Consider the following 25,070-nt stretch of genomic DNA (forward strand, 5'->3'; position numbering starts at 1 on the left):
TTAAGTTTACACTCCAGTCACATTGACAGAAGAAGAGCTTTTACAAATGGCAGATTATGTGGCTCTGATAAAGGTGAACTATCCCCTTTACTTCCAGATCCATCATCAGCTCCAGCCTTCTCCCATCATTATCTCGATACACAAGTGGAATTCCAAGGTCAATTTCAGGACACACTTTGAATCTTGTCTCCGGTGCCCCCAGTGGTTAATTTTTCTACTGCAGGTCAGTGGGACTAGGCAGAAAATGGTTCAGCACAGCCAAGAAGGGCCAAAAGGCCTGATTCTGTGCTGTAGTTTTTCTATGGTTTCTATGGTTTCTAAGGAACTCATCAGTAACAGCATTGAAATCTATAGTATCAGTCTCCACAAGATTTATTCAAAGTCAAAGTAAATTTATTATCAAAGTACATATACGTTACCATATACTACCCTAAGATTCATTTTCTTGCAGGCATTTACAGGAAAATATAGAATTTTTGTAAACTACGCATAAGCAAAGACTGACAAACAACCAATGGGTAAAAGTAGGCAAATTGTGTAAATAAATAAATAATGCAGAGAACATGAGCTGTAGGGTCCTTCATAGTGAGTCTGTAAGTTGAAGTGAGTTCAGTGTTGAGGTGAGTGACAGTATCCACGCTGGTTCAGGAGACTGATGGTTGTAGGGTAATAACTATTCCTGAACCTGGTGGTGTGTGGCCTAAGGTTCCTGTACCTTCTGCCCAATGGTAGTAGCGAGAAGGGAACATGGCCTGGATGGTGGGGGTCCTTAACGATGGATGCTGCTTTCTTGTGGCAATGTTCCTTGTAAGTGTGCTGTATAATGGGAAGGGCTTTGCCTGTGATGGGCTGTATCTACCACTTTCTTCAATTGTTGACATGTTCCTTAATGCCACCCCCTCCCCCTCAACCCCACCACTCCACTCCGGACAGGCAGAGTCTTTAAACAATGAAACAGCCTGTACTGGATGAGGAGATATTTGCTGCTAAATAGTGGGAGGGTCAGCCTTGGTGTCAGGTCCAAGGCTCTAATTGTTGACTAGACATATATTTCTGTCAACTACAAAGAGTGAACAATATTCAAATTGTCATATCCAACTCTGAACACATGCATGTGCCATCACTCCGGACCTGTTCCCAACTGTGTAACTTTTATCCTAATCTGCTGTATCTCTGTCTCTACCCACATGCACCTGAAACCTGTCTTCGTTGCTTCCCTTGTTCTACTCCCCACTGCCCACATCTTGTCAGACAATACAACATAGAACATAGAACACAACAGATGATATTGCACCAACCTTTTAACCTACTCCAAGATCTTTCTAATGCTTCCATCCTACATAGCCCTCAATTTTTCTTTCATCCATGTTCCTATCTAAGAGTCTTTTAAATCTCCCTAATGTATTTGTCTCTGCCTGGTAGTATGTTCCACACACTCACCACTCTCTGTAAAAAAAAACACCTCCCTCTACATCCCTCCTATATTTTTCCCTAATCACTTAAAATTATGCTCCTCTCACATTAGCCATTTCCACCCTGGGAAAAAGGCACTGGCTGTCCAATCAGTCTAAGCCTCCTATCATCTTATACACCTCTATCAAATCACCTCTCATCCTCCTTCATTTGAAAGCAAAAAGCCCTAGCCTTTCCCTTAATCCAGGCAAATTCCCGATAAATCTCCTCTGCACCCTCTCTAAAGCTTCTACATCCTTCCGATGATGAGGTGACAAGAACTGCACACTATACTCCAATTATGGTCTAACCAGAGTTTTATGTATCTGCAACATTACCTTGAACACAATCCACCAACTAATGAAGGCCAACACATCATATGCCTTCTTGACCACCCTATCAACTTGCTAGGCAACTTTGACAGATCTACTTACATGGATCCCAAGATCTCTCTGTTCCTCCATGCTGCTCTGCAGAATCCTGTTATTAACCCTGTTCTCTGCTTTCAAGTCCTGCTCGCCATCATCATGCATTTACTGAAGCAATAAAACAGTCCTATTTTCAAAACACTTCATGACCTTAACTCCACCCAGCTTTGCCACGTTTTTAGCCCCTTAACCCTTTGAGATGCCTGTGCACATTCAATTTTGGCCTCTTGACTATCAGTGAATTTAATCTTCCACCATTTGTCCAAGCCTTTAGCTGTGAAGGGCTGAAGACCTAGAGTTTCTTCCCCAATCACCTCTGCTCATCTTCCTTTCTTTCCTTCTTTAAATTACCTCTTGCAGATTGCATATTTGAACAAATTTGTGATTATATACTCCAAAATCTCCCAATCTGATTTGTTGCCAGTCTTTGATATTGCTCTTCTGAACTTCCTTTGGTTTTTCTGCCACATGAGAGATAGTAGAACAATGCATATTGCTGTTGAAACTCTGATATGCAGCATTACGTGAGGGTTGATCTGGGTGGCTGCATTAAAGTGGCTGAATGATTGCCTTCTGCTGTAAGTAGATTGTGATCTTTTGAGAACCTGAAAATGAACCTATCCCACTAGCTGTGAGAAAAGAGACTGGGATCTGATCAAACAGAGATGAATCTGAACCATATATGTTGTTGTGGGTAGCATGCCATCTGATCTACCTCACTGAGCAATGATTACTTTTCCTTACAGTGAACAATGAGGTTGGAGTGATTGTTGGAGCCCTGTTTGGTACTCTTATGGCTCTCATTCTGATTGCCATCGTTGCATACCACTTACTTCGTCGTGGGAAGAAGTCCAAGGAGTTACACGTTGGACACGAGTTGAGGTTTGGATATGTATGTTTGGTCTCAGTAGTTCTGGCTAAGGAAGGGGAGAGGAGCCACTCTGCTCTTGGCCAAAATGGGTATTGCTGCAGCAAGACACTTTGTGACGTAGTCCTTAAAAATAAGTTGGCCATTCATTCCCCTTGTGTCTGTTCTACCATTGAATAAAACCAAGACAGATCTTCCACTCCAGTATCACTTATCTGCACCAACCTCAATTCCCTTAATATCTAAACATGCATTGATCTTTCTCTTGAATGCACTCCATGACTGAGAATCCTCTCATAGAAACTTCGAAGTATTCACCAATTACTTGGGTGAAGAAACTTTTTACTTTTGCTCTGAATGGCTGATTCCTATTTTGAGACAGTGACCTCTGGTTCTAGATAACATAGCCAGGAGAAACATCATCTCCGCATCTAGTCCATCAGTCTAGGACCTTAGAGAGTTACAGAACTAAAAGTTTTGTGCATAAAAAAGAAGCAGGCTGAATTAAATTCAAGTTGGATTCAAAAGAAGATATACAAAAAGTGAAAGAAAAGTGAAAGAATGAAAGGATAAAGAACTAGAAAGTGGAAGAAAGGAAATTAAATAGTAACATTAAAAATATGTTATGTCTAGAAATGCAGCTCTGTAGTTTAAATTATTTTCTTTATAGCTTTCTGATGTTCTAAATTTTATATTGTTCAGTTCTCACTTTATTTAGCATCAGCCCTAAATTTCTGCAGGAAGTTTACCTTGTGTTTTTTGGTGCAAAGCCAGCAACTTCTTCAAACGCACTAGGAAACCTTGTGTTGTGAGGATAACAGCAAGGTGCCACCAATCATCGTATAAATTGTACTGACGCACAACTCACAGACTTACTCTTGCCTGCCAGACACTTTACACAGCACCATTTTAACTCAGTGTTATTGTGCCAGCAAATTTGGCCCACTGAAAGATTTACATTAATTCTTTTCTGGAGTAATTTACACAACCATTCATTTGATATGGAGTAAAGCAGGTGAATTGTTTGAAACTGACAGAGACTTTAAAATGATACTTGATGGATTTATGCCGAATGAAAATTAAATGTTTTTATTGATATCCAGAACAAGTTTGGGGGAACTACTTTGAACAATAATGATCACTCTTTATGCTCACTATCTCAACCAACAAGAAGAATACCAAATTCAATGAAATATCAAGAGTTGTAGTTTTTTTTTGATTTCTTATATTAAAAAATAAAGGTTTTGATATAATTATGAAAAAAAAACATTGGTGGAATCAGTAGAAGTGCTAGTAACTGGAGGGTCCAGATACAAAATATTATTTTAAAGATGCTGAGTTATTTTTAATGTTATGAGCTGAGTGACGTATTGACAGTTAGCAGAACTGCTGCCTCATGGACCAGTGAGATGAGCTCTATCCTAATCTCTGGTGTTTTCTTTGTAGAATTTGCACAAACTCCCTTTGGGCACATAGATTTCTTCCAGGTGCACTGGTTTCCTCCCATTTGCCAATGTTAATCGGTCACAGTATATTACCCTGGAGTGAAGGTGAATGGTAACATCTGAGGAGAAATGATGGGAATGTGGAGAGAATAAAATCGATCAGAATAGGCTTGGGGTAAGGATCAGTGCTTGATGATTGGTGCACACTCATCTGGAAGAAGGTCCTGTTTCTGTCCTGTACCTCTCTATACTCTGAGCTGTTGCGATCTGAAATGCAATGTCTGAAAAACAGATTTAATCCCAGCCTTCAAAAGATAACTGACACTGTCATGGGAACATAGAGAAAACAGAGGTATGAGACTATGCATGGCTGCTGGAAGGGATTGGCCAACGTATAACGATATACATGAACTTCTACTGTGAAGTGTGATATTCCATCATAAATGCCATATGTTAATACTAATACAAAAAATGCTGGTGAACGCAGCAGGCCAGGCAGCATCTCTAGGAAGAGGTACAGTCGACGTTTCGGGCCAAGACCCTTTGTCAGGACTAACTGAAAGAAGAGATAGTAAGAGATTTGAAAGTGGGAGGGGGAAAGGGGAGATCCGAAATGATAGGAGAAGACAGGAGGGGGAGGGATGGAGCCAAGAGCTGGAAAGTTGATTGACACAAGGGATCCATTTCCGGTCCATTTCCGACACCTCCCTTCCCTTTCTTGATCTTTCTGTCTCTATCTCTGGAGACATCTACTGATGTCTACGATAAGCCTATGGACTCTCACAGCTACCTGGACTATTCCTCTTCCCACCCTGTCTCTTGCAAAAATGCCATCTCCTTCTCGCAATTCCTCCGTCTCCGCCGCATCTGCTCTTAGGATGAGGCTTTTCATTCCAGGATGAAGGAGATGGCTTCCTTTTTTAAAGAAAGGGGCTTCCCTTCCTCCACCATCAACACTGCTCTCAAACGCATCTCTCCCATTTCATGCACATCTGCTCTCACACCATCCTCCCACCACCCCACTAGGAATAGGGTTCCCCTTGTCCTCACCTACCACCCCACCAGCCTCCGGGTCCAATATATAATTCCCTGTAACTTTTGACACCTCCAATGGCATCCCACCACTATGCACATCTTTCCCTACCCCGCTTTTTCTGTTTTCCGCAGGGATCGCTCCCTACGCAACTCCCTTGTCCATTCGTCCCCCCCATCCCTCCTCACTGATCTTCCTCCTGGCACTTATCCTTGTAAGCAGAACAAGTGCTACACATGCCCTTACACTTCCTCCCTCACCACCATTCAGGGCCCCAGACAGTCCTTCCAGGTGAGGAGACACTTCACCTGTGAGTCGGCTGGGGTGATCTACTGTGTCCAGTGCTCCTGATGTGACCCTCTATATATTGGCGAGACCCGACGCAGGCTGGGAGATCATTTCGCTGAACACCTACACTCTGTCCGCCAGAGAAAGCAGGATCTCCTAGTGGCCACACATTTTAATTCCACGTCCCATTCGCATTCTGGTATGTCTATCCACGGGCCTCCTCTACTGTCAAGATGAAGTCACACTCAGGTTGGAGGAAAAACACCTTATATTCCGTCTGGGTAGCCTCCAACCAGATGGCATGAACATTGACTTCTCTAACTTCTGTTAATGCCCCACCTCCCCTTCGTACCCCATCCCTTATTTATTTATTTATTTATTTACTCCTTTTTTTTCTCCCTCTGTCCCTCTCACTATAACTCCTTGCCCATCCTCTGGGCTCCCCTCCCCCTTTCTTTCTCCCTAGGCTTCCCGTCCCATAATCCTCTCCCTTTTCCAGCCTCATATACTTTACTTTACTTCATACTTTATTGTTGCCAAACAGTTGATACTAGAACATACAATCATCACAGCGATATTTGATTCTACGCTCCTCACTCCCTGGATTACAAATATTAAATACTAAAAATATAAAAACAGTTAAAATTAGTAAATATTAAAAATTTAAATTATAAATCATAAATAGAAAATAGAAAAATGGAAAGTAAGGTAGTGCAAAAAAACCGTGAGGCAGTTCCAGATATTTGGAGGGTACGGCCCAGATCCGGGTCAGGATCCGTTCAGCGGTCTTATCACAGTTGGAAAGAAGCTGTTCCCAAATCTGGCCATACGAGTCTTCAAGCTCCTGAACCTTCTCCCGAAGGGAAGAGGGACGAAAAGTGTGTTGGCTGGGTGGGTCGTGTCCTTGATTATCCTGGCAGCACTGCTCCAACAGCGTGCGGTGTAAAGTGAGTCCAAGGACGGAAGATTGGTTTGTTTGATGTGCTGCGCCGTGTTCACGATTTTCTGCAGCTTCTTTCGGTCTTGGACAGGACAACTTCCATACCAGGTAGTGATGCGCTTTAGAAGAATGTTTTCTACAGTGCATCTATAAAAATTAGTGAGGGTTTTAGGGGACAGGCTAAATTTCTTTAGTTTTCTCAGGAAGTAAAGGCGCTGGTGGGCCTTCTTGGCAGTGAACTCTGCTTGGTTGGACCAAGTCAGGTCATTTGTGATATTGACCCTGAGGAACTTAAAGCTTTTGACCTGTTCCACTTGCGCACCACCGATGTAAATTGGGTCTTGCGGTCCGCTACTCCTTCTGAAGTCAACAAACAATTCCTTCGTCTTGCTGATGTTGAGGGATAGGTTATTGTCTTCTCACCATGCCACCAGGTTCTTAATTTCCTCTCTGTACTCAAACTCATCATTACCTGAGATACGGCCTACAATTGTTGTGTAATCAGCAAACTTATATATTGAGTTTGATGGAAACTTTGCTGCACAATATCCCTTTTGCCAATCAACTTTCCAGTTCTTAGCTCCATCCCTCCCCCTCCTGTCTTCTCCTACCATTTCGGATCTCCCCTCCCCCTCCCACTTTCAAATATCTTACTAGCTCTTCTTTCAGTTAGTCCTGACGAAGGGTCTCGGCCCGAAACGTCGACTGTACCTCTTCCTAGAGATGCTGCCTGGCCTGTTGCGTCCACTAGCATTTTTTGTTTGTATTGCTTGAATTTCCATCATCTGCAGATTTCCTTGTGTTTGTGTTAATACTAATACTTTATTTGTGGACAAGGCAGTGCAAAGGTTGGTTGTCAAAGCAACACAGCTTTAGGCCTCTGCCAATGGATTCATTTATTTTATTTAACTGATGGCAGACAGCTTAGCTGTATGGGAATAAAATCTATAAACTATTCTTGTATGACTGAACACAGTAAATGAAACTGTTTCAGCAGAAACAAACCTTAGCATCACTCTAAAACATTTACATTACAATATAAATTACACCATTTAATGAATTATACAAGAAAGAACACAATTATATATAAAACACACAAAGCCCTTGTAGTACAAAGTGTTTTTTACTGAGGCAGTGAATGGCTGAAAGGAAGTAAACAGTTGACGTTTCAGGCCGAGACCGTTTATCAGGACTGGAAAGAAAGAGGGGAAGTCAGAATAAGAAGGTGGGGGGCGGGGGTGGGAGGGGAGGAAGAAATACAAGGTGATAGTTGAAACTGGTAGAGGGGGAGGAGTGAAGTAAAGAGCTGGGAAATTGATTAATGAAAGAGATAAAGGACTGGAGAAGGGGGAATCTGATAGGAGGGGACAGAAGGCCATGGAAGAAAGGGATGGAGAGGAACGCTAGTGGGAAGTGATGAGCAGGTAACGAGATACGTGTGAGGGGGAAACAGGAATGGGGCATGGTGAAGGAGAGGATGGAGGGGCAATTATCAGAAGTTAGAGGAACCGATGTTCATGCCATCAGGTTAGAGGCTACCCAGACGGAATATAAGGTGTTGCTCCTGCAACCTGAGTATGGCCTCATCGCAGCAGTAGAGGAGGCCGTGGTCTGACATGTGAGAAATAGAATTGTAGAATGGGAAATAGACTTGAAATGGTGGCCACTGGGAGATCCCACTTTTTCTGGCAGATGAAGCATAAGTGCTTGGAGAAGTGGTCTCCCAATCTACGTCGGGTCTCGCTGATATACAGGAGGCCACACTGGGAGCACTGGGTACAGTAGATGACCCCAACATTCTTGCTGTGAGAATAGGTGTGAGGAGATGCCAGAGCCTGGGTGGTGGGAATCTTTGATGGAGGATCTTGCCTTTTTGGGGAGTGGCTCATGTAAATACTGCTGATGGTGGAGAGGTCCACCACTCTCTATACAGTTTCTTGTCTTCCTGTGCGTTCAAAGAGCCATACCAGACCATGATGCAACCAGGCAGGATATGTTTAATAGTACACCTGTGGAAGTTAGTGCAAAATAACAGGGGAAACCTCCTTAACCTTGTAAGAAGGTAAAGACTCTCCTTGTGATTTCATCTTTGTGTGGTGCCCAGGACAAAACATCCACGTAACAACTTGCTTTAGACTACTGAATCTTGAGTTTTTTTTTGAGGTTTGAATGCATTGAGCACTATCATGAATTAGTTTGGTCCTGTAACAACCATTGCAGCAACTTGTTGCAGAATGTTTAGTGTCTGTTTGGGAACAATACCAGTCATAAAAAAAAGGGAATGGCACATTATGTAAAGAATAGGGTCAGGCGTTTCCTGAACTTGACACTTTTGATGGCTGTACAAATTTTCATTTGTGTTGTGTATTTATAATAAATTTTAGGTATGCATAGAAACAACCCACACTGTGCACTGCTGTTCCTTAACAGAAGCACAACTGAAGAGCTGACAGTTTCCCAGAGGGAGTATCATTCACCAGAAGCGTAACTGAGGAGCTGACAGCGGACATCAGTATATCAAACTATATGCCTTTCTTTTGAACAGCTGGAAGATGAGGCAGTTCAGCACATTAAGTGCCTTGAGCTATGCTTGCTATCTTCCAGTCACCACCATATTCTTCCATCAAATGGAAGAATTTTAAAAGTTATGGTCTAATAAACAATGGGAAGAAACTATTCATCCTTTAAGTCCTCTCTCTCCAAGAGAAAGGAATCTAATACGAGAGGAGAGTGGGCCATGGGAGAAAGGGAAGGATGAGGGGACCCAGGGGGAGGTGATAGGCAGGTGAGAAGAGGTAAGGGGCTCAAGTGGGGAATAGAAGAAGAGGGGAGGGGGAGGGAATTTTTTTAACTGGAAGGAGAAATCGATATTCATGCCATCAGGTTGGAATTGGCATTCAAAGTTGATTATTCTGTGGATATTTGTTCATACTCCTCCTTAAGCCATGCTTCCTAATAAACAGTACTCTTTCTTATCTCAGATCCTTTTTGTTCGAACTTTGCAAATGACGAAACACTCGGTAATGTATTTAAAAATGAGGGTAATGGAATGGTGAAATAATAAGGTGAAATGCAATGCAGAGAAATGAAAGACCATAACACATAGGAATAGAATTAGGCCATTCAGCCCATCGAGTCCTCTCCACAATTCCATCATGGCTGATTTATTTTCCCTCTCAACCCCATTCTCCTGCCTCCCTGTAACCTTATACACCATTACTAACCAAGAACCTAAAAACCTCTGCTTTAAATATACCCAGTGACTTGGACCCCAAAGCCATCCATGACAATGAATTCCACACATTCACCATCCTTTGGCTAAAGAAATTGCTCCTCATCTCTGTTCCAAAGGGAGATCCTTGTATTCTGAGGCTGTGCCCCCCCACCTAATCTTTGACTGCCCCACTATTGGAAATATCCTCTCCACGTTCATTCTATCTAGGCATTTCAATATCCTATAGGTTTCAATGAGATTCCCCCCCGCCTTTTATCTAAACTCCAGCAGGTATAGGTCCAGAGCTATCAATCGATCCTCATATGTTAACCCTTCCATTCCCAGGATCATTCTCATGAACCTCCTCTGGACCCTCTCCAATACCAATACAGGTAATATATTTAGGTAGCAGAATGAGCAGAACCTATCTGAACAATGGTACATTCTAAAGGTATACAGGAACAGACAGACATGCACACAAGTGTTGAAGGTAGCAGAAAGCTGGAGCAGTAAATGGAATCTATGGCTTTGTTGACAGAGTATAGATTATAAAAGCAGGAAGCTCTGTGGAATCATTACAGAAAATAATCAACAAACACCATTTGGAATGTTACATTCAATTCACCTTACTAAGAATGTCTTCACAAGATATTGGTAGGCATGCACAAGGGCTCTATCAAAATGAGGGGTTTCACCTCAGTGACTGAAAGACTGCATTTGCTGCATAGACCAAAGAATGTTAGAGGGATTTCATTGATGTGTTCAAAATTAATAATGGTTCTGATAAGAGTCAGTAAGAGAGGTCAAATTGAAAACAAGATTTAAAGGATAGCCAAAAGAAATAGAGGATTTTAGATTTAATCAACAAATCTTCAGCATATTTATTACTTTTATTTTTGACTAATGCAACAAATTCCTAGTTGGATTCTCTTTTCTTACCCGATTAGTCTCATTCCCAATTTACGTCTTTATAAACCTTTCCCCCTCACATGCCCAACAGCTCCACTTGGATTCATTAACCACCCGCTAAACTAGGGGCAATTTGCAGTAACCTGTTAACTAACAGCTTTGGGAGGAAACAGAGAGAACATGCAAACAGCACACAGACAACACCAGAACTCTAGAGTGAGTGTGGCCGGCAGCAAACCTTCTTCAAAATTGTGAAATATTCGTACTTATTGTAAGTATGTGGTCCTTGCACCTTCTTTCAGTAGTTGAATCTTTTGTTGTTTTCAGAGAGGATGCGGTGGCTCCAGGTAAAGAAACAAACACCCATTTACTGGCATCGTCTGCACCAAATGAAGGAACCAGGCCAAACAGCATGAACTCAAAGTACAATGTTGTTGTATGACTTCTCTCGGAATTCCAGCACCGTACTTCACAAAACTGAGAAATGAAGGTGCTGAAATTTTTAAGAATATCTTATTGCCTTTTTATATTTGTTTTTGCACCACAAAATGTCTTCATATACATTGGTGCTCTTGTTATAAAACTGATTTTTGACTCCGATTTTAACAATTGTTCAATTATTTGAATATACATTGCTTAAGGAATGAAGGCCCGAAATCACCTATCTGTGAAGTCATCCTTTGTTTTGCCTCCTACTGCACAAATCTGCATGTGTTCAGCTTTAGGAACATCATTCTCTTCAGGTCATGAAGGTAAATCTCAGCTCATTATTGTTATACAGGATGGAGCATTTTGAAGGAGGTTAGAGTTAGCAAATATTTTATTTAATTAGTCTACTTCTGTAATAAAATATAACCTACCAAAACTTCTGGAAATGAAGTTTATGGTGAGGTTTTGGAGATAGCATTCATCTCTGAGCCCTAACTCTACCTGTGTAGGAATATATTCACTAAACAATAATCAATACCATTGAATAATCAATTCCATTCACTTCAGTCAATGGCACTGAGTGTGAAAGGGAAGACATGGGTGGACAACACTCCAGCTCATAGCTCCTGTTCTATAGGACAAACTGATAGCAACATCTGCATTTCTTTGCCTTCTTCCTGCATTTCATCTCTCTTGGCCTTCTGTTGGCTAAACATTCCTTGAGAAGAGGGAAAATGTCCCGACAAATGCAAAAAAGGGAAAAAGAACAGCATCCTTCAAGGGTTGTGGGAAAGGAAAGATAAGTACAGTACTTCATCCTGTCATGCTTACCTGTACAAAACAACAACTAATCCCTATCATGCTTCAGATCTTTCGTCTCTGTAACACCATTAGATCCTCCAGCCATGCTCATCACTTTACTGCCCCTGGTGCTTCCCTCAGGAACTCCATCAGCCTGCTCTGTGATCTTCATCTCTCTGCTCTCCTTAGTCCAAGCAAGTGGATTAGAAATATCAGGGCAAAACTTCCTGACTTATTGCACAGCCATTTTAATGAGAAAGCTTTGTCATCCATAGGGCCCTTCTGCTTTGTCCACAAATGGTTCAGTATTTTCCGTGTGTGCCTGCATTAGTTTAGGAGGTATGATTCATGAAATGATTTATGAAGCCTGCGGTTTCAATTAATAAATCTTCCTTGTTCATAAACACACACTCTTCACAGTACTGACTAGAGATCATTGAAATAGCATTAACCAATGTGCTCTTGGAACTTTGTATGTTTTAATATCTCAATAAACCACATTTTTATGTTGCACTTGTGCATTTTATTTAAACTCTGATATAAAGATATTATGAAAATGCACCAGGCTGGAAGAAGAGATGAGAGCAGTGATTCCACACCTTTCTGGGTGAAAGCCTCAGTTTTCAGACCTAGTAATATACCCAACCCATTTCCACATAAATGTCTGATGACATCATGGGTTGCTTCTTTCGAAGAGTGGTTGTCCTGGGGGTACTAAGGGACTGATCAGGTCCACTTTTGGGGAGTTAGTATTTAGATATAGTCCTTCTGTGAATGTTAGAACTAAATTACCACAAAATCAGAAAACCGTTAGCCATCAGGTACCTGTCTGTACTAATTCCATTTTCCAACAGTGGGCTGGCGCCTTTTATACCATGGTTTTCCTGCTGCATAATTTTGTATACTTCAGTCATGTCTTCCCTCCAACTTCTTTCCTCCAAGAAAAGAAACAAAACTAGCCCATCCATTCCCTCTTCATATCTGAAGTGTTCCATCTCAGCCAACATCCTTGTGAATCTCCTCTGCAATTTCTCCAGTTAATCAGATCTTTCCCATAATGTGGTGATTAGAATGTCACACAGTTCTCCCATCTCTTTTATTTTATATCCTGGTCTCTGAGCAGAAGTATATTGCATACATTCTGAAGCAGCTTCTCTATTTTGCTGGTTGGTTCTAATTGAAAACCATAAATAAGAAAAGGGAGATAGAAAATTGTAGCTGTAACTCACTACTCCATACTCCCTAAAGTTTTCCCCTGTGTTTACATTTGAAATTGATCTTAAACATGACCAAGTTATGACTATATCAGTCATTTAATATATACCACATGTTGTAAATGTGCTGTTCACCTGGGCACAGTAAGAAGTGACCATTCATTTGTTTAAAAGCAGAGCCTTGTGTTCATTGTAGGCGATGTGGGTGGGAGAGATATTTTACCACAGACTGAGCTACACATATTTTTGATTTTGACACATCATTGCTGTAGCACCAGGAACCAATTTAGAGATCTTCAGTAATAGAACAATGAGGAAATGTATATGGACTCCGAAGGGAATAAAGACCAGCTTTGCTGTCAACGCACCTGCTGAGAAAGAAGAGATTAAAAAAGAAAATGCTCTTGAATCATCTGCCTTCAGCTATTTCATGAATGGGCATCATCCTTTTATATGGTGAGAGGAAGGTCAATAGCTGATAGTTTCAGAGCTCTCAGCTCCATTCTTGACTCATAATATAATGAAATACACTATCAGTTGACAAGCCAGTCTATGCATAGATTGACAATTGGTTTATATAATTTGTCCCAGGTAACTACAGGTTAATCAACAGTTCAAATACTAAGAAGTACAGGTACTTACACTTCCTTTCAGTGGTACTGCTATTGTACTGAACCTGCCATCAAGATCCTGGTTCTGCCCAGGAGATGGCTGGCAGATATCAGCCTCAAACAAAGTTTGGACAGGTGAAGTCTTCTGCTTTTGTCAATTGTCAACAACTACTGAGAGATGGAACACATATTTTATGCACAAAGTAGGTAATATAGCATGTGGAAGTTAATAACAAATTGATCACAAGGGCCAAAAGGGAACTGGATGCCTGCCTATCAAAGAGTGACAAAGAATAAAATCATTCGCTCAGACAAGATAAAGATATGCCTGTTGCTTGTCTGTGAGATGTTTTGACCACTACTGTATTTACGTGCATTTCTTTCACCTAAATATTTCCTTTTATTGTTTAGCTGGGCCTAAAATGAGAATAAATAATTAACTCTATCACTGTGTCATTAATGCCAACATGAAGTACAGCAAGACAGTATACATTATAATGTAGTAAAATTAAAATGTGAGAGTGGCTGGGAAAAGTTCAGCAAATTAAGACAGTGAACGTCCTTAAGTTATGACAAGGAAGAGAAATGGACCAGTCTATTCTGAGCTAATGCTTATCTTTATTTATCCTTTTGTCTCTAAAAGGAGCACTATAAGCTTGAGAAAATTATATAATTTCATGAATGACAAGAAAAAAAACTATATAAAACATCCACAAAAGTGCATTGTGCAATATTTCCTATATTTAATTTCTTTTAATGCTTGTGTGCTTGCATCTTGTGGTGGTGGCATCCGTTAGTCTCGCGAGACCATGCATCTGCGCCTGGAAAGTCTTGCTTCAACCAGCAGACTGCTGCTTTCCGTGTTGTGCCGTCGCAGTGAGGCGACGCTGGAGCGTCCTCTCCAGGGCGCAGGCCTGGGTAATGTTGTATGGAAGACCAGCAGTTGCCCAAGCAGCAAGTCTCCCCTCTCCATGACACTGATGTTGTCCAAGGGAAGGGCAAGGGCCGATACAGCTTGGCACCAGTGTCATCGCAGGAGCTGCCAGAACGAGGTTGAAGGCAACGTCGGACTGCCTTAGGGACTCCAGCTCTGGATTTGTCCTCAGGGTTTACTCCCGATGCCTTTCCCAGGAGTGGGTATGGCCGCAAGGCAGCGGAGGTTTGAAATCAGAGTTTTCCCTCTCTTAGATGGACTGCCTTCCCAGGCTGACAAGCTCCATCTACCTGAAGCACTGGTTTTAAGGCGCCAGGACCCGCCTTCACCCCTTTTCCTGTCAGTAGAAACAGTTCTTTTAAATTTCAAAATATACTTCATTCAAAAATAAAATTATATACGTACAATAACCCATTCAATAACTTTCCATCCTTTCCATACATTTCCATTATGGTCTGTACATATCCATACTTATGGCCACCCACGTGGCACTCCAGTTGTTCACCTTACCACACCATTGTTGAGGGGTATACTCCCCGCCACCTGACCCCTCCCACTCCCACGGGTGAAGAAACCTATACCGTGGTCCTTCCCCACCGGGCCCTTGCGGTGGCTGCACCGAGTTTCAGTGCGTCCCTCAGCACGTACTCCTGCAGCCGAGAATGTGCCAGTCGGCAGCATTCTCCCACGGACATCTCCATGTGCTGGTAGATCATCAAGTTTCGGGCCGACCAAAGAACGTCTTTCACCGAGTTGATGATCTGCCAGCAGCACCGGTTGTTGGTCTCCGTGTGCGTCCCCAGGAACAGCCCGTAGATCAGAGAGTCCTCTGTTACGCAGCTGCTGGGGATGAAATGTGTTAGTAGGGAAGTTGTGTTAGGTAAATTGAAGGGACTGAAGGCAGATAAATCCCCAGGGCCAGATGGTCTGCATCCCAGAGTGCTTAAGGAAGTAGCCCAAGAAATAATGGATGCATTAGTGATAATTTTTCAAAACTCTTTAGATTCTGGATTAGTTCCTGAGGATTGGAGGGTGGCTAATGTAACCGTGCTTTTTAAAATAGGAGGGAGAGAGAAACTGGGGGATTATAGACCAGTTAGCCTGACATTGGTGGTGGGGAAAATGCTAGAGTCAGTTATCAAAGTTGTGATAACAGCACATTTGCAAAGCGGTGAAATCATCGGACAAAGTCAGCATGGATTTGTGAAAGGAAAATCATGTCTGACGAATCTCATAGAATTTTTTGAGGATGTAACTAGTAGAGTGGATAGGGGAGAACCAGTGGATGTGGTATATTTGGATTTTCAAAAGGCTTTGGACAAGGTCCCACACAGAAGATTAGTGTGCAAACTTAAAGCACACGGTATTGGGGGTATGGTATTGATGTGGATAGAGAATTGGTTGGCAGACAGGAAGCAAAGAGTGGGAATAAACGGGACCTTTTCAGAATGGCAGGCAGTGACTAGTGGGGTACCGCAAGGCTCAGTGCTGGGACCCCAGTTGTTACAATATATATTAATGACTTAGACGAGGGAATTAAATGCAGCATCTCCAAGTTTGCAGATGACACGAAGCTGGGTGGCAGTGTTAGCTGTGAGGAGGATGCTAAGAGGATGCAGGGTGACTTGGATAGGTTAGGTGAGTGGGCAAATTCATGGCAGATGCAATTTAATGTGGATAAATGTGAGGTTATCCACTTTGGTGGCAAGAACAAGAAAACAGATTATTATCTGAATGGTGGCCAATCAGGAAAAGGGGAGGCGCAACGAGACCTGGGTGTCATTGTACACCAGTCATTGAAAGTTGGCATGCAGGTACGGCAGGTGGTGAAAAAGGCGAATGGTTTGCTGGCATTCATAGCAAGAGGATTCGAGTACAGGAGCAGGGAGGTACTACTGCAGTTGTACAAGGCCTTGGTGAGACCACACCTAGAGTATTGTGTGCAGTTTTGGTCCCCTAATCTGAAGAAAGACATTCTTACCATAGAGGGAGTACAAAGAAGGTTCACCAGATTGATTCCTGGGATGGCAGGACATTCATATGATGAAAGACTGGATCGACTAGGCTTATACTCTCTGGAATTTAGAAGATTGCGGGGGGATCTGATTGAAATGTATAAAATTCTAAAGGGATTGGACAGGCTAGATGCAGGAAGATTGTTTCCGATGTTGGGGAAGTTCAGAACAAGGGGTCACAGTTTGAAGATAAAGGGGAAGCCTTTTAGGACCGAGATGAGGAAAAACTTCTTCACACAGAGAGTGGTGAATCTGTGGAGTTCTCTGCCACAGGAAACAGTTGAGGCCAGTTCATTGGCTATATTTAAGAGGGAGTTAGATATGGCCCTTGTGGCTAAAGGGATCAGGGGGTATGGAGAGAAGGCAGGTACAGTATAGGGTTCTGAGTTGGATGATCAGCTATGATCGAAATGAATGGCAGTGCAGGCTTGAAGGGCCAAAACGCCCACTCCTGAACCTATTTTCTATGTTTCTATGTTTCTATGTGACACTAGCCCGTCCGTCCTCCTCCACACCCTCTCTGCGAACTGACAGTGTGCAAAGAGGTGGGTCACAGACTCCTCCTCACTGCAGTCCTCCTGTGAGCAGTGGGGTGTGGAGACGACGTTCCGGGCGTACAGGAGGGATCTGACTGGGAGGGCCCCTCTCACTGCCAGCCAGGCGAGGTCTTGGTGCCTGTTGGTGAGATCTGGCGATGAGGCATTTTGCCAGATGAACCGGACGGTCTGCTCAGGGAATCACCCCACTGTGTCCATCACGTCCTTCTCCTGCAGTGCCTGCAGGACATTACGTGCCGACCACTGTCTAATGGCCCTGCGGTCAAAGGCGTTCTCCTGGAAGAACTTTTCTATGAAGGACAGGTATGGCGGCAACGACCAGCTGACTGGGGCGTTGCGCAGGAGTGGGGCCAGACCCATCCTTTGTAGCCAGGGCGACAGGTAGAACCTGGGCACGTAGTGGTACTTGGTGCCCACATACCTGGGTTCTACGCACAACCTGATGCAGCCACACACGAAGCTGGCCATCAGGGTGAGGGTGATATTGGGGACGTTCTTGCCCCCATTGTCCAGGGACTTGTGCATGACGGTCCGTCTGACCCGCTCCATCTTGGATCCCCAGATGAATCTGAAGACAGCTCGGGTGATTTCCGAGTTGTAGGAGCGGGGGACGGGCCACACCTGCGCCAAGTACAGCAGCCCTGAGAGCACCTCACACCTGATGACCAGGTTCTTGCCCGTTATCGACAGGGAGCGCCCTCCCCACAGTCCCAGTTTCTGTTTCACCTTGGCAGTCCGCTCCTGCCAGTTCTTGTTGCACGCCTTGGCCCCTCCGAACCAGATCCTCCGTAGAAACAGTTCCGCTGGGCATAGAGGCTAAGCCACGCGAGAAGGCCAGGAGTTGGACTTGGTTGTCAGAGGCTATTTGAGGCGCATGCCATGCGGAGCACTTTTAGGTAGTGGGAGCTTGTCCCCACTACCACTCCTTGGCTGATTTGCTTCCATGTACATTGTCCACACACAAAGAAGAGCTGAGTAACAAAGTAATTGATTCAATCAAAATAGATGCCTATTCCCTTGGCAGAAGGCTAGTGTTTATTTTTTTTAATGGACTCACATGTTTATCTTTTCCCAAAACATCTGTTTTGTTTTATTTTTCAGCTAGTTCTAAATGAAGAAGATATAATATATTATTAAAGACAGTTGCATCATGAATGCCGACATGAAGCATGAAAGAGCAGCGTATATCATAAGCTAGTGATATTGGAGGTCACATAGCCTGTTGAGCCCACTTTGGCTTTCAATAAGTTGATGACTTGCCGGCTGGTGGTGTAGTGGCACCCACAACAGATTTCGAGGCAAGTGGTCTTGGGTTCGAATCCGGCTGGCTCCTTAAACGTTTTCCATCCGGGCTAGGTTGAGCATCGAGCTAGCAACTCGGCCTCATAAAAAAAACACAGACAAAAAATACTAAAGAAATGGCCACCTGAAAGGAACAACAATAAGATGATGACCGAACTTCTATACCATTCACTTTGATGGTCAAATCCATAACCTTTGATTCTCATAGGTATTCAAATGAAATAACGATGAGGTAGGTTCAGAGGACAGAGGAGCTGCTGTCTCAAAGCTCCAGGGACTCCAGTTCAACTCTAACCTTGGGAGCCATCTGTATGCAATTTGCATGTTCTCTCTATGACTGTGTTCATTTCCTCTCGGTCGTTCGTTACGTGTTGCATCGCATGACGTAGATGATCATGGTCTTTCCATGACCATAATTGTCCTTAGCAAATTTTTCAGACCAAACCACAGAAGTGGTTTGCTATTGCCTTCTTCTGGGCAGCGTCTTTACAAGATGGGTGACCCAAGCCATTATCAATTATGTGTCATTGGTTGCATAACCAGGACTTGTGATATGCACCATTTGCTCATGCTGGTCCCATGGCTTTGCGTGACCCTAATCAGGGGGCTAAGCAGGTGCCACACCTTGCCCAAGAGTGACCTGCAGGTTAGCAGAGGGAAGGAGCTAAACACCTTCTTTGGTAGAGACGTATCTCCACCCTGCCACCCTGTTCATTTTCTCTAGGTCCTCTTATTTCCTCCCATATCCCCAATCCCTTTAGACTAACTGGCTACTGTAAAATTACCTGTAGATTATCCCCAGTGTATGTGGGTGATAACTGGAGAGAGGAAGAGTTGATGGGCATATGAGAGAGAACAGGTCACTGGAAAAGAGGAATGGATTGGATTGCTCTGACTGTTGGATAGATTTGATGGTCTAACTGTTACCTTTCTTAGAAGTGAGGAAAATGTGAAAGCTCTTGATGATGACACAGGGTGGTGATCAAGCAAACAAAAACAAATGTGCAACAGGAAGGAACAAGCATGCAAACGTCAACATGTACCTGAAGGGAATAAACTGCACAAGGCCAAATTTTAAGGGATTATTATCTGATTGCATGGAACTTTCATAATGAGGCAAATGAATTAATGCCACAAATGGAAGTAAATTGGTATGGGGTCTTCGGGCATTTACAGAAAAGTGAGGGAAGGTGACCAAGACTAGGAACTGCATATTCTTGTCGATATATTTTTAAGATTATGAAGACACGCAGTCCTCTTTTATTGTCATTTAGTAATGCATGCATTAAGAAATGATACATTATTTCCTCCGGTGTGATATCACAAAACACAGGACAGACCAAGACTGAAAAAACTGACAAAACCACATAATTATAACATATAGTTACAGCAGTGCAACAATACCATAACTTGATGAAGAAGTCCATGAGCACAGTAAAGTTCAAAGTTTCTCAAATGTCCCACATCTCACGCAGACGGGAGAAGGAAGAAAAACTCTCCCTGCCATGCCGAACACAGTCCGACTCTGAGTCATCCGAGAACTTCGAGCTCTGATCAGCTCTCTGACACCGAGTACTGAGCGCCATCTCTGTCTGAACGATTTGACCTTCTTCTCGGTTGCCAAAAGCAGGCAAGGCCAGGGATTTTGAGGCCTACCCTCTGAAAGATTCCCAATGACACAGTAACGACAGCAGCGAACAGGCGTTTTCAGAAATTTCTCCAGATGTTCCTCTGTGCTTTCACGTCCATTCTTCATCAAATCAGAATTGTCCACGGCCCCTATTTAACAAATACGATATCATTTTTCACCAGAGGGCTGCGCACACGCAGGCGCGCCGCCATCTTCTCCTCCCACCTCTCCTTTCAGAAGAAGAGACAGAATGTAAAAGTATGTGTTACTAAAGAATAAATTCAGTACAGTGGTGAGAAATGATCTTGGCTTGAAAGATCAGATGCAGCATCAAATTCGGTGTGAAGCACAAATAGAACGGGAAAGAATTCACTGATGGGGACACAAAAGAGTGCAGATGTTGAAGCCTGGAGAGAAAAACAAGCTTATGGAAGAACTCAGTGGGTCAGACAGCATCTGTGAAGGGAAATGGACAGCGGACATTTCAGGGCAAGACTGTTCATTTAGACTGAAAGAATAGCGGTTGATAGCCAGTATAAAGAGGTGAAGGCAAGCAACATGTGGAGTCAGGTGAGGACAGATGACCGGTAGATGGACTCAGGTGGAGAGAGCGAAAGAGACTGGGGTGGTGATAGGTGGAGATAACTAAGGGATGCAGATGAGGAAGGCTGATAAGAAAGAAAGGTGAACAGTGGAACTAAATAAAGGAAGGATGGTGGGTAGGTGGGATGAGTGGAGATGGGAAGAAGGGGGAAAGGGACCTAGAGGGAGAAATACGTAGGTGATAGGCAGAGGGAGTAGGTGGAAGAGGGGAAAGAGACTGACTGATAGGGGGCAGGGCTATAATCACTGGTGGGAGCTATCTTTAGACCTCTCAACGATAGTTAATTTGTAGGGCACAGAATAAAGCAAGTAATAATGAGATCTTGTAAGAAAAGTCTCGTACTGCAAAATTATTGGGTGATTTTAGTTTCTGTGTAGATTTGCAAATTTGATTTGCCTAAAGTAATCTTCAAGACATTGTTACGAAGTCAATCCTGGAGGGTTTCTTGGAACTATACATTTGTAATCAGTCATGGAACAGAATATTTTAGATCAGGTCATATGTAATGAGAGAGGATTTTTAAAATGATCTTTCAGTAACGGATCCTCTGGAGAAGAGTGATAGAAATTCAAATTCAGCTCGAGCATGTGAAGCTTTGACTGAGAACCACTATTTTAAGCTCAAAGGCATTCTGTGGGGATGAGTGGTGGGCAGCGGCCTGATCAGCACTGGAGAATTAAGTTTTATTCTCCATCCCAATTTCCCTCAAGAAGTGATGGTGAGCTAGCTACCTGAGCTGCTGTATTTCTTCAAAGGATACTCCCACAATGCTGCTGGGAAGGTGGTGTCCACCCAATAACACTGAAGGAATGACAGTATACATCCAAGTCAGGATGGTGTGCAATGTGAATGCGATGGTGCTCCCATGAAGCCAGAGTTGGCTAGAGCGGACTGAGGAAACAAGGTTAATAGGGAAGTCAGTAGGTATGCAGTGGCAGAGATGTAAGGTATCATTTTGGCAAAAAAATAATTTAGAATCAGAAAAAAAATCAGATTTATTATCACTGATATATGTCTTGAAATTTATTACTTTGAGGTAGCAGTGCAGTGCAAGGCACTAAAAATTAGGAAAGGTGTTCTATCTCCTGAGATCTTGAAGACAGTGACACAGGGATAGTGAGTGCATTGGGTGTGATCTTCCTAAATTCCTGAGAGCCCCAGTCCCAGTGACGTGGAAAACGCAAAGATCCTACTCAAGAAGGGAGGAACACAGAACACAGGAAATGATAGACCAAGCAGTCTAATATTTGTTACTGACAATACTAGTTATTGGCAATCTTGCTATATTGGTTATTGGTATGTTGGAATCCATTACTGAGAAAAAGCAGTTGCAGGAAACTTAAAACATAATACAATAAAACCAATCAATTTGAAGATATAACAGGAGGGTCGGAAAACATGGTTTAACTTCCCATTCTACCCTGTTTGTTCCCTCATTTGAATAGCCTGTGCACACCAAGGTGGCAAAGTGAATTTGCCTGGCCTCCCAGCAGCTGTGGTTTGTAGCCACTCTGGTATCAGCATCCTAAACCAGATGGACAATTATCTACCACTGCATCTCTTGTCCCCTTCCCAAACTGAGAATTAGTCATGTCCCTGGACCTGACCATGAACCAAATCAAGACCACTACCGAACCTAAGAATTACAGTTACTGTAAAATGTCCAGGTAACTCTCCTCATCCCTGATGCATTGGCACATGCATCTCAGGCAATGCAGCACAACAACTTTGGACAGCTCTGTCATTGTCACTCTGCCAACATAGGTTAAGTGATAAACTGCAAAATCTTTGTTCAATGATTTAAGCCTAAATGTTCAGCCAATTTCTTCGTGAATGAAGAAAACAGAAAGTAGCAATGACACTCAGAAGGTCAGGAAGCTTCTGTAGAGAGAGAACAATATATTCAATATTTCAGTTAATGACTCTTTATATATCATATCGATGAGTTATCCTGAATAAAACAGAGGTCAGCTCGGAGTCTTTTGAGGAAAGACTGACTTTTACTTCATAGTCAAAGTAAATTATAATGAGATGAGCCGTCTTGAAAATAGCCATGTGAGTTGAACCTTTTAACAAATTCAAAATTGTAGCCTATTCATTTGACTGCAGGATGCAGCTGAAAACTGTTTGAGGGTAATAGAAGCACATGCAAATTGCTTTAAACAAATTTCGCCATTTCTGGTAAATGAGCAGACTATGCAAATTTATGTGAAAATCCCAAAGCAGATAAAACAGGATTGTACATTATGTATGTTAATGAGGCAGATAGATTAATAATGTATGTAATCTTTATGAAAATTTCAACTCACAAGAAAATATGACCAATGACTTCCTGTTCCTAAATTAGATAGAAAATTGCTATTTATGTAACTTTCTTTTATCAAGTTTTGATGACATCCCACACTATTTCTCACCCAGTTAATTAGTTTTGAAGTGTTATGCAGCCAACGCGCATGTAACTCTAAGACTGAGATGAGCAACACTAATCCAACACTCAAAGATTCACATCCCTAGGTATATATGATGCCATTTCTGTATTCAAAACTCAGAGACATGGACATAGACATGTTATCGTAATGCTTTACAGTGCCAGTGACACAGGTTCAATTCCCACCTGCCTGTAAGGAGCTTGTATGTTGTCCCTATGACCACGTGGGTTTCCTCCACGTGCTCCGTTTTCCTCCCATATTCTAAAGTCAAATGGGTTAATAGGTTAATTAGTCACATTGGTGTAATTGGGTAGTGCAGACTCGTTGGGCCAGAAGGGCCTGTTACCATGCTGTATCTCTAAATGAAAATAAATAAATTTCCACAGAGACGTCTTATGTTGCTTGGTCACCCTGCAGTAATGCAGCTCCACCACATTTACACCATGTGTCTCAGAGGCCGAAGTTACACTCACTGGAAATTGTAGGTATTTTGGCCTGTGGACCCATGACTATATCGACAGCTGTGCCTGGACTGGGACATCTTGGGGTGAAACATTGAGCCCAGTTAGTTGACTGCTGAGCGATGTCGAGTGAGGCACCAAAAAGTCTTTCTGATGTTGCTGGGACCTGAGGACCTGAGTTGTAGGGAGAGGTTGAATAGTTTAAAACTTTACTCCCTGGAGCAGAGGAGAAAGAAGGGAGATTTGATAGAACTACCCAAAATTATGAGAGATATTGTTAGGGTTAATTTAGACAGGTTTTTCCTACGGAAGTTGGGTGAGGCTAGAAATAGAGGTCATAGATTAAGGGTGAAAGGTCAAATATTTGAGGGGAACCTGAGAGAAACTTCTTCAGAGGGTGGTGAGAGTGTAGAACATGCCACCAGTGGCAGTGGTGGATACAAGTTTGATTTCAACACTTAAGAAAAGCTTGGCTATGTACAAGGATATGAGGGTTATAGAAGGCTATGGTCCAGGTGTGGGTTGATGGGATTAGGTGGAAAAACAGTTTGTTAGATAGACCAGATAGGTGGAAGGGCCTTTTTCTCTGCTATAGTGCTCTTTGACTCTATAATTCTATGAAATGCCTTTAACTTGAAATGTTAATCATAAGTACAAGAGATTCTGAAGATGCTGGAAATCTTGGACAACAACACAAAATGCTGAAGGAACTCAGCAAGTCGGGCAGAATCAATAGAGAGGAATAAAGGGTCGCCATTTTGGACTGAGACTTCATCCAGACTGGAAAGGAAAGGGGATGAATTTAGAATAAGAAGCTGGGGAGGGGATGGATTACAAGTTGGCAGGTGATAGTTAAAGCCGGGTGAGGGCAAGATGGGTGGATGAGGAGAAGAGGGGTGAACTAAAAATCTGGGAGATGCTAGGTGGAGAAGGCAAAGGGTCAAAGAAGAAGGAATCTGATAGGAGAGAACAGAGGACCATACAAGGAAAGGAAAGAGGTTGGCGCCAGAGGGAGGTGAATGACAGGTGAGGAGAAGAGTAGGGGTGAGAGGGGAACCAGAATTGGGAATGGAAAAAGGGGAAAAGAGGAAGAAATTACTAGAAGTTAGTGAAATCAATATTCATGCCATTAGGTTGGAGACTACCCAAATGGAATATGAGGTGCTGCTTCTCCAACCCGAGTATTGCCTCATCATGGCAGTAGAGGAGGCCATGGGAAAGGGAAGTTGAATTGAAGTGTGTGGTGACCTGGAAATTCCACCTTTTGTGGCAGGTGTCATTCTTGGATTATGTAAATTGTGATTCACATTCAGTCTCAGATTACACTGGACAACAAAGATGTTATGTAGCTCTAAGACTGAGATGAGCAACACAAAGTCCAACACTTAAAGATTCACATCCCTAGGTATATATGATGCCATTTCTGTATTGCTAAATACCTTTGGATGTATCGTATGGATTTTGGGCTGCTGATCATGAAAATCAACATGAAATTTCCCTATCACA

The 25,070-nt window shown here is 42.8% G+C and overlaps 1 protein-coding gene across 1 annotated transcript in view; it reads left to right on the forward strand.

Annotated features, from left to right (window-relative positions):
- The window catches only part of LOC134340823 (V-set and immunoglobulin domain-containing protein 2-like), a 41,608-nt gene extending 29,312 nt beyond the window's left edge, over positions 1 to 12,296 (forward strand). Inside the window, exons 6-7 of the mRNA XM_063038374.1 lie at positions 2,627 to 2,762; positions 10,905 to 12,296. Coding sequence (XP_062894444.1) covers positions 2,627 to 2,762; positions 10,905 to 11,019 — 251 coding nt within the window. The 3' untranslated portion in view covers positions 11,020 to 12,296. The remainder of the gene's footprint in view (positions 1 to 2,626; positions 2,763 to 10,904) is intronic.
- Positions 12,297 to 25,070: the final 12,774 nt, after the last annotated feature.

This window comes from Mobula hypostoma, chromosome X2 (genome assembly GCF_963921235.1).
Source record: "Mobula hypostoma chromosome X2, sMobHyp1.1, whole genome shotgun sequence".
Taxonomy (NCBI): Eukaryota; Metazoa; Chordata; class Chondrichthyes; order Myliobatiformes; family Myliobatidae; genus Mobula; species Mobula hypostoma.